At 40.3% G+C, this 13,488-nt stretch overlaps 1 protein-coding gene across 1 annotated transcript in view; it reads right to left on the bottom strand.

Moving 5' to 3' along the window:
* Positions 1–696: 696 nt before the first annotated feature.
* zbbx (zinc finger, B-box domain containing) overlaps positions 697–13,488 on the bottom strand; it is a 54,363-nt gene continuing 41,571 nt past the window's right edge. Inside the window, exons 17-21 of the mRNA XM_020655845.3 lie at positions 11,687–11,855; positions 8,657–8,821; positions 6,396–6,545; positions 6,225–6,297; positions 697–896 (exon numbers count right to left, since the gene is read on the bottom strand). Coding sequence (XP_020511501.3) covers positions 818–896; positions 6,225–6,297; positions 6,396–6,545; positions 8,657–8,821; positions 11,687–11,855 — 636 coding nt within the window. The 3' untranslated portion in view covers positions 697–817. The remainder of the gene's footprint in view (positions 897–6,224; positions 6,298–6,395; positions 6,546–8,656; positions 8,822–11,686; positions 11,856–13,488) is intronic.

Raw genomic sequence — 13,488 nt, 5'->3', positions numbered from 1 at the left:
TCTCTTGTGTGTCCTTGTTGGATACTCACATGCACGTCATCTTAAGTAATGGATGCTGCTGTGAACTTAGCTGAAAAGAGTAGTGGCCATGATGGATTTGGACTACCTGCAGTGAGTAATGCAAAACAGCAGGACAGAGAGAGAGAGAGAAAAAAAAAAACAGTCACACATCAACACGTACACATTCACCACAGAGACGACAAACCAGTTCCAGTGCTTGGTGTTTATCTTCCTTCACTCCTGCACACACAGACAGATGGCAGCAGCGACCATTGGCACAGTTGCGTATTCCCTCCCTTACTAACATAATTTATCACCTGCAGCAGACTCCTGTGTGCGTCTCTGCGTGTGGGTGTGTTTGTGCGTGTGTTTTAATCCCAATCTGATCCAGTGCCACCCTATCCTCATTAAGAAATGAAGGGATCACAACATAGAGAAAATGTTGTGCGTTCAACTCCTGTAGAGGTAAAATCTGGAATGCAGCCAACTGTCCCCTCACCTGTCAGGAAAAACACATACACACACTGACAAACAAATAGTATTTAAATAGACCTCTGGTGAGTTTTTGAGCTAAATCAAACCGTCTCATCCATTTATCAACTAGCATGTTTCTTAAAAACCTACAGAAACACAGAGCACAGAAGTGTAGACACACAAAAATACACCAATCATTACTCAAAACAAAACAACCTTCGATCAATATTTAGCCCCGCTTTCAAAAGCACTTTTATTTTGTTCAAATTCAATTATTCACATCTTGTTTTTATGCTGTGTTTGTACAATCAAGTGTGTTTATGTGCATGTTTGTGTGAATATCTCAGGGTAGTAAGAGGACACTCTGTTGGTCTCTCTGTGCTGCCGCCTCCTCATCCTTTTGTTCCTCTCTGACTCTGCCCCTGCAAGACAAAATCCATCAATCAAAGGCAGAACTTAATACAAGCGCAGCACTCAAACAGCAGCCTGTAAATACAGCACAGGTGTACAACATAGCTAAAAAAAACTACTCTCAGATGCAGACATTGTGCATTTTAGCTAGAGAAACATTTGTTTTATGACCATAACGGACAGGAAGTTTGAAATTTGGATTCAGGGAAACAGGAAGTTGACGTTTCCGATACAAGTTACAGTGAGAGTGTAAGAGGTCCAAACAGGTTCTGTCAGTTAGATCTGAAGTGATGCTGAGTTATAAGTTATTGTATATCAGTCAGTCAATAATCATTAAGTTTGTCTCTTTTCTTTTCTGAGTTTAGAGGGGCTGAATCTTAGTCAATAGCTGATCAGACATTTGAGGTCTACTTTGCATGCAGTTGTTGTTTGTATCATAGCCTTCAGCTATTGTAAATAATCCAATTACTGCCAACCCAGGATTTTACAAAGTTTAACAAATTGTGTAGCAATTTTCATGGATTAATGTTTAGCCCTGAGTATAACCGCTAACAAGACAGCAGAGGCTGATATTCAACAATTACAAAGAATGTTTATGATATTTATCATGGCCAGGCCTATGTCTGGGAGGGGTGGAGTTTGTTCTGGTCCTGGTAAGTGTATCTGAATGTATGCTCTTAAAGGGACCAATGAGCTGAACCTTTCTTGGTTGCAGGAATTTTGAATTTCTAAATATTATCGACTTCTTAAAATTGCCTGTCAACTTCTGATTCATTGACCGAAATGTATCTCTTACAACAAACAAGAAGAAAGCTAGTTAATTGCATCTTTATAACTAATTGTAAGTTTTTTTCCTGTATATTCTGTACTGTATAAGCTTTAACCAAAAATAATGAAAAAGTACAGTAATTTTTCCAAATATTCATTTAGTCCTGCCATACACCATACAGTCAATGAAGTTAGACTGCAGATGGAGTCAACACTAAAGCAAAGACTAGCAGCAGGAAGCAGTTACACACACACTAAGTTAGAGTAGACTTCAAGGCAATAATCCTGCAATAAATCAGTTAACAAAAAATGATACCTGTACATCTATGTCAAACCAGTGAGACTGGATCGATGCAAATGTGTGTGTGTGTGTGTGTGTGTGTGTGTGTGTGTGTGTGTGTGTGTGTGTGTGTCTCTTTGCATGTTGAGGGATGTAAGGAGCTGTTTTGGGAGCCCTCTGTGTAGTATCTGTTAATCCAGTTATTACACATTTCAGTGTGATATTCACAGTGCTCAGCTCAGCACAAGGCCTCTAGCGCAGATTATGCCCAGTACACGCACACGCACACGCACACGCACACACACACGCACGCACACACACACACAATACATCAACAGCTCAAAAAAAAAACACCCATACACTCAAAATAGGTAAAAACAAGAAATACATTGTCACACTTGCTCTTTGTCTCTAACCATGGCCCATTAAGGCATGTTATGTAACATGCTGTCAGAGCTAAAGTCGTTCGCTGGCTAACGATCCATTACACACTCCATGTTTGCAACAGAGCACAAAAAAAAGAGGGATTACCCCCCATCGTGACCACTGGAATGGTGGAAGCGAAGGGGATGAGAAAGCAATGGATTACAAGCAGATAATGATGAAAGGACACTGATAAGAGTAGAAAAACAAGAAGTTACAAGTCTACACAGGGGAAACATACAATTGTGTTTCATATTATTATATAGTATCGGAAATATTATCAGTTCCCGCTATACGCCTTTTGGATTCTTGAGGGTATCCAATTGTTCTAAATGGGCAGACAAAGATACATTACCATGGACGTAAACATGAACAAATGGGGTTGTAGGATTGTAAATCCAGTGAGAGGCTCGTTTAGGAGAACACCGCCATTGGATATGCGGTAGGATCAGAAAGAAAACCTTGTGCTATAATAGACAAGTGTTATAGAGGTTGAAACAACCATGGCCAATCTCCTTGTGAAGAAGCATTTATCATGATTATTCTGTTTACATGTGTGCTTAGTTTTCCCATTATAACCTCCCACACAATCACCTTTAACCAGTTAAAACCACATGAACAGAAAAACAAAGGCCTTCTTTGTTTTATGTGCAAAATGAACTTCTGATTATTGAAGAACAAAATACTCTCATTATCTTCATATTATGACATAAATGTTATCATGGCAATGATCCTTAAAAAAAATGATTTTAAAAACATAACTCTTATGTTGTAGCCCCTCTTATAAAAGAGACATAAATAATCTGTTTCTTAACATGTTTGTCATCACCACCACACATCTACCTGTGGAATTCAACTAGCACTTGGGCAACATTTGTTTATACAGTGATGCAGGCAGCATCCCGTCTCAGGATGAGCTCATTGGGGGAGTCCTGACAATACCTTCTGACTATCGGCAGAGTTTCAGTTTATCTGTAATTTCTCATGGAACTGATTTAAAGGTCACATATTGTACTCCTTATCTACAAGGGACAAATAAGTCTCAGAGCTCTCCAAACATGTCTGGGAAGCTTATTGCTCAAAATGCACTCTTATCCTGTATTTGATCATGCCTATAAACCCCTCTACACCAGCCCTGCTCAGAACAGCTGTTTCTGCATCTATAGCTTTAAATGTGAGTGAGCTGTCTAAGCCCCCCTGAAAGGGCTTGGGTGGCTTTGGCTTTCTTGCTCCATGCCCTGTTGTTTACGGTGGAAAGGCAGACTCGGGGCAGAACAAAAACCGAGCTGTGGGAGTGTCATCCACCTGGGGGAGGGAATACTGTCCTTTGTGATGTCACAAAGGGAGCATTTCCAAACTGCCAGTTTGAGCACACATTTTTCTAAAAAGTGGAGCAGGCAAAAAGAGAGAGAGAATGGACGTTTTCTAATAATTTGGGGGTTTGTAGACAGACTAGGGTCACATATTAGTGTTTAAAAACCGTGGTAAAGTGTATTTTTGCAAAATATGTGACCTTTAAATGTATTTCTTCTAGACACTTGTTGATTCACTCTGCAGTAAAAACTGTAATTAAATCATGTAAAACAAGTTTGAGGTTTTAGTTTGAGTAATTTGCAATAAACAGACTACATTTTATTCCAAGAAATTTAACAAGGAGATATGCCAAGCATCATCGTGGCTTGACAGTGTGCTGCATGTCTCCGATTGGAACAGATGGAACTGATACCTGCTGCTTTCAGATGACTGTAAAGAGCCACCTGAGTAAAGAAAGGTCGTCACCACAGGCAACTAACTGTCATTGATTCCTGAGCTGGAGGAAGCACTCATTAATCTTTATTTGGCCTCAGCGAAATTAATGCTGCAGCAGAACATTTTCATTGTTTGGTTTTTGTGATTACATGTCAACTGCTAAAAAAAATATAAAGAACAAAATAAAAACAACTAACTCTGAAGTTTGATGCAGGTTGTTCTAGGCACCAAGGTTGCTGTTGCCTCTGGATTGGCACTTACACAATGTGCCTGACAGAAATACCAATTAAACAGTGTGATATTGGGTTTTGAACCCTGCATGGACTTCAGTCTACCCTTGAGGATGTACACTGTGGCCCTCACTTATCAATCTGGTGTAGAAACCAGCTCAGATTTGGGTGTAGAAATCATCGTACAACAGGGTCCACGTGGGACCTATGAAACGTGCGTATCTGGCTGATCACAGCGTACGCATGACCGGGTGTTGATAAGTGTGGCGGCTGGAAACGATCGTCATTTAAATATCACGCTCCTATTTATTCACGGCTCAACTGTCATCGCCCCCAGAGTTTACAGCATGGAGATACGTAATACGGCAAAGAAGAGAAACGAGATATGACATGAGTGACACCATAACAGAGAGAAGTAAAGAGGAATAACATTGTGTTGTCTGGCAGCCTGAAATGTAGGATTAAAGGGTGTCAGAAGAAGTACGTCTGCAAGGAAATGTCAACAGCATTGGTGTGGATAAACGAACTCCAGCAGAGTTTTTAATATTTAATTTAACATCCGTAATATGTAACGTACATAACATAGGCAATAATATAAAATTGTTTTTATACTTTTAGCTTAAAAAACCTGGTCAGACCATAGAATCGCTACAATGTAGTCTAGTGTTGCGGGTCTTTAAAGAAGCAGCTCCCGGAGCGGACCGGAGGACGCCAGCTGGACCCCACCTGAAATAATCCCAGATCGAGTGGCTTCCTTCATCGGTTCAGCCTCAATATCAGGCCCAAGTGGTGCAGGCAAACCTGCATCTGTGTCGGATAGCGTCGGCTGCACAAATCAGGCTCCGTGCTCGCCATTAATGAGACTTTAAAAGAGAAGAGAAACCTGAAACGTCCTGCATCACATGAATAAAGTGTTTGATCAAACGCTGTCTAATGTGCACTTCTCACCCGATTAGCCTACATTCCAAACATAAGAATTTAACGCTTACATAAAAGAAGGTCCTGACTCCGTCTGAAAGCCCCCGGATTTCGTTATTATGTCACATGTAGTCTGGCCTAAGTGTGTCTGCTGTGCGCAATTACACATGTGGCACATCAGTGTATTTATTATTAAATCTCCAGACATACCGATTAGTTATGATCTAATGTTCATGTTCTGTATTCTTAAAGGATTTATATGCAATTTTTTGATCCAGCAGATGTCGCCCTTGAGCACCAGCATGAAACCAAAACAACTTGCGGTGCATTGTTATGTTAGCATGCTAATGCTAGCGATCTTTATTATGCTCGTATCTTCACACTGCATGTAAATTTTAAAAAATGAGCGTAATTTAGAAACGCAGTTAAGCAGTGAGTACAGTATGTTATTCTTCTTTTCTCTAGTCCCTCAATTAAACAACTTTTATTTGCGAGGGGAGGAGTCAGCCGCCGTTTCTGTTTAATTGGTCTTTGCAGCGATATTCCTGTGCGCATGAACGTTTTGAGAAAGCAGCCTTTCTAATCTTTAATCTTTAAAGTAAATCAATTAAACACACATAAATTCATCAAATATAACACACAACTAAAGAAATCACCTGACAGCTCAACATTATTTAAAAAGAAATGTAGCCTACAGAGATCGTTTGAGGTGGAGCGAAAAATAAAATACATTTTAGATGCCATATCTTATCTAACAGTAAATCTGGGAACCTCTATCTACCTTAACAAGCACTGTTATGGTAGATATAATTATTCTCCGACACAGACAGATTCGTTGCACTGCAAGTCCACACTGAGTTGAAAACGGGCGTACACGAACTGCGTTTGATAAGTGAGGGCCTGTGTGTGCCTTGAGCAACCACAGTTATCATGCAGGAGTGTGTTTAAACTGTTGTGTTCATGTTACCCACGGTGTGAGACGATGCTCTCCATGCTGTCCTTGACTTCCATGTTTTTCTGAACCCAATATGGAGTTCTGCTTCCCTGTTTTAAAGGTAGATATACAGAGCATGTTTAATGCTTATCACTAGTAATGTCATGATAAAAATCAACTTAAATGTAATTTATGTGTGTGTTCATACCTTTGGTCATGAGTCTAAGTTCCTGCTCTAGATCATGTAGAGTATTCTCAGTTGTGTCATTATCCAGGTCAGGGTCCTCACAGCCAGCCTTGTCCACACAACAGATCTCCAGGATCTCCTTTGCTGCCTGGGACAACACTGGACCTAAAACTGAGGGATCAGAGAGGAACGAATAGATGGGATGAGGAGAAAGGCACTGGGTCGCTTGGTGTGGAGTTGTTTGAAAAAGTTAGACCTTGACCCTGAATGTGAAAGAAAGAAGAACAGAAAGTGTGAGTGCAAGACAGAGATAAGAGGAGATGTGTAGGAAGGCAGGGAAAGTAAAAGTAGGAGGGGAGGGGTATGTAGCACAGGACTCAGGGAAAGAGGGTGAGAGACAGGAGTGAAGCGAGCACAACAGTCAGTGGAATGAGTGGTGTCTCATCCCACTCCACTGCGAGCCACATCAAATTGAATCAGATTGAACATCCATCCCCACCTGCTCACTGTAAATTACACTGAGGCCCCCATTGAGAAGCTATGATGGTGTGTGGGTGTGTGTGTGTGTGTGTGTGTGTGTGTGTGTGTATGACACTGATTCCTCATGCTGGTTGCTGTCTAACCAGCTCAAGTGTTAAGTCTCTCATTCTTTCAAACTGCCATTGTCTCCCTACCCCTCCGTCCCTCCTTCTGCTTTCAACACCCGGGCTCTGTCTTTCAACCTGCACAAAACCTCCACTTAGTGCTTCACAAACACCTGCACTGTCAAACTAAACAGCATTTGAGAAATGATGCCAGCAATACAGTGCTGCTAACAGGTGTGTGTTCACACATCCACATAGCGTGATTCTACCTCAATTTCAGAGGCGTATGTGATGTATTTAGATTTAAGTTGCTGATAAAAGCTGATATCTTGCACCGTGCACTTGTGCATTTAAAATGCATTTAGTATAAAATGTAAGTGAGATTGAAATCTTATCTTCCTGACCTCCTTGAAGAGTTTCCTGCCATGTTTTTCATGAAATATGTACAGTATGTATAAAATATACATTTATAAACATACTGTATCTTTCTCGACCACATGGCATATTGAAATGTATAAAACAACATTCATATAGCTTTAAATAAAACAGTAAACCAAATAAACAAGAAAGGAGCGTCCCTACTCAGAAAGATATACAGGCGCAGGGAGCTCTTTCGAGATATTCATACTTTTCACGAGGGAGCCAAAACACAGATGTTTCGATGGGAGTCCTCCTCAGAGTGTTGTCAGACAGCACACTGGAGCGACACACTGACAAGACACCACGAAGAGGCACACTGAGTGAGCCAACTTGCCGAAACGTCTGTGCTTAGGTCCCCTTGTGAAACAGTGAAGAAAAAAAAAAAAAGAAAAAAGTAGAGCACTCAAGAGTCCTTATGATTCTATAATTAAATATGTGGAGAAGGTTTGAGCTCAAGAGTGGTGTTCCAAGTGTGCACCTCTTTTCAAAGTGTTCATCTTAAGTCGGAGTATTCAACTTAATTGCACCTTGAAGCATCAGACAAGCATCAAACTTTAGCTTCAGAGGCTAAATTATGCATAAAGACTAAAACTCATCTTGGAAAAAAAAAACAGATAAAGGCAATCAAATTTGATGACTGAATGATTTGAGAGAGAAAAAAGAGTGGAAGGATGGATGCATTTAAAGTTATACAAAGGTATTTACAGCACGGAAAAATGATTTATAAGCAGAGAGGGTATAGGATACATATGAAACGGATTACCTTCCCGTCCTTTAGGTGTCTATGTGTGTGTGTGTGTGTGTGTGTGTGTGTGTGTGTGTGTGTGTGTGTGTGTGTGCATATGTGAATGCAAGCATGTGCACGTGTGTATCACCATAAACAGATTACTGCAGTGTTTTCGGGGATCTAAGCGAGGGATGTGATGACAGGACATATTCCTGGAACAATTCCAAACCCTTCATGCGTATGTGTGTTTATGTCTGTGTGCTTGTTTTATGTACGAGTGTGATACAGTATAATCTCTTTAAGAAACCTGCAAACTCAGTGCCAAAGCAGAGTGGCTATGTGCAGAAATTAGGTGCATTAATTGTGTAAGAAATGGGGTTCTGCGCATATGAGAGTAAATCAGTGACAAGTAGAGCTTAGAGAGCCTGATAGGATTCACACAGACAAAATACACAAGGGTGCATCCATGCAGCACACACACACACACATACACACACACACACACACACACACACACACACACACACACACACACACACACACACAGTTACCAGATGTTCTTAGTTCAGTTGCTGATATTTCTCCTCTCCTGGTGGGTGTGGTAGAGCGAATTTTAATTTCAGTTGGCTGCGTGTGGCTGCCCTTCATCAACCTGATAGCCAGGTGTTCCTCAGTGCGGGAAGTGAGGCTGCTGCTTGGCCCAAAATCTTCTGACTCTAAAAGAGCAAAGACAAAAAGTAAGAATGGAGGATCAACCAAAAAAAAAAAAGACTATAGGAAAAACATTTGTACAATGATGGATAGGTTCTACAGACTGTTAAAGGCATCCTTTAGCTCCACTTCAATGTCCCTTTATTTCCCTTTACATGCCTAAAGATATTCTGAATATCTGGATACAAGAGAAATGAAATCTGAAGACACAGATAATGCAATGTCATGCAACTATCAGTTGGATGTATAGCTACAGGATGGCAATGGCAATGCATTTGCTTTGCTATCTTTCTATATCAGTGTTTCCTTTTGTATGGAATAAATGCATGAAATAACTTTGGAGTTGTGTCAGTCTATCAACACCACAGAGAATACAAAGTTGCGGTTCCAAATGAAAATGTTTAATTTCATGGCTGTTTATCAATTCACAAAGTTAAACTAGTTGGTGTTTACAGGTGAATGACCTTATTTAGTTTTAAAGTATGAAGTGTCAGTCTGTCTTTCACTTGGCATAGTTAACTTCACAGACATTTTGGAAAATTGACAACAAACCTTTAGATGTAAAAGCAATATAAAGAAACCATTACTACCTCTCTGTACTAAATAAAAGAATATAGTAAATTAGATTTGATACAGTAATCCATTTTTCTATTCAGCCGTAGCATCTGCACCAAACCAATATTGCTTACAAGCCTGTTCAGCCAATCCTGACAGCTGCAATGCAATTACTGCTGTTTTCTTCATTCTCTCCAGTGGTTAGCCAATCAATTAATACTATTGACTGGATGGAAAATCTACTAAGTAGTCTAAATCAGCTGCAAATGAAAAGAGGAAAAGGGGAGAGGGCTCAGACAGCAAGCCTCTAAATGCACAAACAGAAAATGGAGATCTATATTTTATTTGAGTTAAAAAAGACTTAAAATTGCTCACAAAGATACCCCAGATATTCTTTCAGTCTTTCTTTCTGTTTCTTCATCCTAAGCTGCTGGTCTTTGATTTCTTGCTGCATGTCTATGTTATCAGTTTTGATTCTTTTCAGCCCATCTTACTGCCTAGCTGTACTGTTCTCTCTCTCTGTCTATGGAGATTTTGTGATTGTGCTGCCTGCCTGTCAATCCATCTGTCTCTCTCTCTCTCTGTCTCTCACTCTCTCTCTGTTCAAATGGATGCACACGAGACAGAATCTGCACACTAACAACCTCATTTTCAGAATGACCAGGTGACGGGGAGTAAGAGCAGAAGGGAAAGAGAGGTGCAAAGGTGGAGCAGGAGACATATAAAACCTGTTGGATCTCAGCCCTGCTGAGAAAAAAAAGAGAGAAAAAAAGGAGGAGACAGATGGAGGGATGGAGGGACATAAATGAGTGCGGAGTGTTGTCAAGGTGATTTTCCTCCTCTCTAACCTTTCCCTCTCATTAACTTTGGAGCTTTAACGACAGTGGCGGAGACGGAGCTGGGCGGCTGGCTTCATAGTGTGAGGAGGATAGTGGCGCCCTTGTGGTAGTCTCTCACTGTCAACCTCTTTCACTTGATGCAGGTTTGAGAATAAAGGCAAGAAACGCTGGGCTTTGTGACTTGATAAAGAATGGTGGGATTAATGTGAGACACGGTTAATTTAAGCAACAAGTTATTGATAATGAAACTGTTTTAGAATTAAACTTAATTCAACTGCCTTGAACAAGGCTGCAAGGTGTAATGAGCACACAATAAACGTTTGCTTCAGACTTGACCTCATATCATACTGTGACTAAACTTCAGTCTCTGAAGGACGAAGCAGGACTTCTAGCAGTCTTGTGGAACATTCTGAGCACCTCGCACAGACATAGCCTGTTTACAAATCATTAGCCTTAAAACACCCAGACACAGTTAATGTCAAAACTTTTGAAAAATATCTTGTTACAGCACTATTTGTCTGGTGTAGTTCAAAGAGAAATAAGTGATGAAAGAAATAAAGAAAGACGGGGGGAAAAAAAAATCAAACCATGCCTCTGATTTCTCTTGTGGGCATGTGGTCGTGATCAGTAATAACGAAAGTAGAAAGTAAAAATAAAACAAACGCAATAGAAAAAGAAGTACAATACAAAATTTCCAACAAAGTTTTACTGCACTGGCTTTGTGATTTTTTTTCCCTACATTTTCTTGGCAGTAATGAAGGCACATTTTCAGGGGTATTGTATAAGAGGGACAGTATTGTACTGACAACACATGCCTTTCAACATTCTTCTGAAAGGACTCAAGTAAACTTTGTGTTATTATCTACACTTTTTATCTGAAAAAAGATTTTTTTTAAAAAGAAAAGGTTCTGTCGTCTGAGACTGTGCCTTTGTGATGAAATACGTGCCTGTGTTTACCTACAGATTAAGGAAATGAAGAGACTAAATATAAGTTTAAGAAGCACACAAAACTTAGACATACGTGCACCCATAGACAGACGCACAAACGCAGGCAAAATAAAAAAGGCAGCTCAGGAAAGCTCCCCCTGGACCCACGAGTAGTAAACTATCGGTGTTGTCCCCCATCACTCCTTTTTCTACCAAGCAGCCAGGGCTCCTCTGGGTTTAAAACTCATTTTCATCTCTCTTGTAAGCTCTACGTTTTTACATATTTGTTCTAAATCCTATTATGAGGCCTTTGTGATATGAATAACGCTTGCAAATTGGAAAGTATCTCCAGGCAAAAGTTGGACACAGAGGTAATCTTCACAATCTAATCTCTTGAAGCACCGAAACAGCAACGGCATTTTTTCTGATGTAGTTTATGGAAACACATGATGCCAGTTAAAAAAAGAAAAAAAAGAAAATCTCAATAAAACAGCAGCAAAATATTTGGGAACACACACATGGAACGCTCAAGAGACCTTCCTAACCCACCTGCAAGCTCTGACTCATTTAGGGAAGTTCGGCTTGTGTGCAGTGAGTCACGGTGTGTGTGATCTGCTGTGTCGGAGTGACCAGAATTTATGTCCAAACCCAGAGGCAGAAAGCCATCCAGATCACAGAACTGCTCTGATCCAGACCCAACACTCCGCCTTTGCATCACCTGAGGGGATAAGGAAACAGACGGAGGGATGCAGGAGACAGAGGGAGGGAAGGGAGAAGGGGGTCGGTGGCATTAAAAACAAAGGAGTGGATGTAAAAAGACAGATCGTTTCAGGAGGAGATGGAGAGAAGATACACAATGGGAGATCAGTGGGGAGAAATGCACAGAAGAAATAGATTATGGCGGGAGTTGAGGAGGAGATAACAAGGAAGGGTGGATTAAGGTCATAGAGAGAGAAATGGAAACAGCGAGGAGGAGTAAGAAAGTACAGAGAAATAAGAAATTAATAGTTTTGTTACACTGCTTGAGTTTCATTTCTGGTCTAACAGAATCAGTTCAAAGGAGAATCTGAAATTCAATATCAATTGAGCTTTTATTAAGACAGGTAAGTGTGTTAAATTTGAAGCTTTCCATTTTCTGATGTGCAAATGCATATTAATATGCTGGTGTCTTTCACTGGAGATTATTCCACTCCCCCCCCCCTTGTTTCCTTTGTTTCCACTTGATGAATTGATTTTTAATTAACCCCTGGAGCTGCTCAGAGCTACAGCGTGGTCAGTTAGCTGTTCTCCCCGCACGAGTGTCCTCCTGTGAGACGGGGGGTAAAATGAGGAAGCTCTGTTTGGTTAAGATTAGATCTGACACATTAGCATGCTAACCATAGCGGTGCAGGACACTGCAAAAAAAAAAGGATTGAAGAAAATAGGAATGAAGGCAACTGGGAATAGTTCTGCTAAGAGAGAAGAAGAAGAAGCAGGGATGGAGAATGACAAGAGGAAGACAAAGACACAAGGCGGGCATGAGAATGAAATGGCAAGAGACCAAACTCAGAGATTCTATTTGGCGGGAAAAATTGGATCTAACTTTGTGCAGACAAATGTCTCCTCATATAAAAAAATTAAAGATTCCACAGTTGAAGAGATACCTGAACTACAGAATTATGGTAAACTTAAAGGAACAAAGTGGTTAAAAGTGAGAACAGGCAGAGGCAAAAAGAAGAACAGTAAGTAGAAGAAATAAATGGTGGACAAGAGACGGAAAGAGATTGGGTCTAAAGAGAAAGAAATTACTATCTAATCATTTAAGGAGCAGTTTGATTCAGGACCAAAGTCCACAGATAACCACCATCCGCACAATCATGAACCTCATTTTGCTCCAGCTTTTTAATAAAGCACCCCCCCCCCCCCCTTTTTTTTTTCTTTTTTCATTACTCTGCACCAGTAAAAAGGATTCATACCATTAAATGGCTGATAGGTCGTTTAGGACCATTCAAGCTGCGTCTTTTTAATCCACTCTGTTACTCTTTTCTTCCCTCAATGGTGAACACCTTTAACACTGCTGCCCTAGGTGTCTCTGAGCTGTAGATGAATAATGTAGAGTAATTAGTGTGGTACAAATGTTATCTAATGGATCAGGGCAGCTACAATGAGAAACTCTTAAGTATACGTTTCCAAAGTATTCAAATTCTATGCAGTGAATGTGTTCAGCGTCTTTCTTTCTGTACAACTTTTAAAATTGCCCAATTAGTTGTTTTATCCCCTGGCTGAAGATACATCAAAGAGAAGGGTTAGCGTACTGCCATGTAACTATATCTGCCTATTTTTTTTGCAACTATTTTAATTAATTATTAATG

This window comes from Labrus bergylta, chromosome 11 (assembly GCF_963930695.1).
Source record: "Labrus bergylta chromosome 11, fLabBer1.1, whole genome shotgun sequence".
Lineage (NCBI taxonomy): Eukaryota > Metazoa > Chordata > Actinopteri > Labriformes > Labridae > Labrus > Labrus bergylta.
This window is presented reverse-complemented; position numbering and strand designations above follow the sequence as displayed.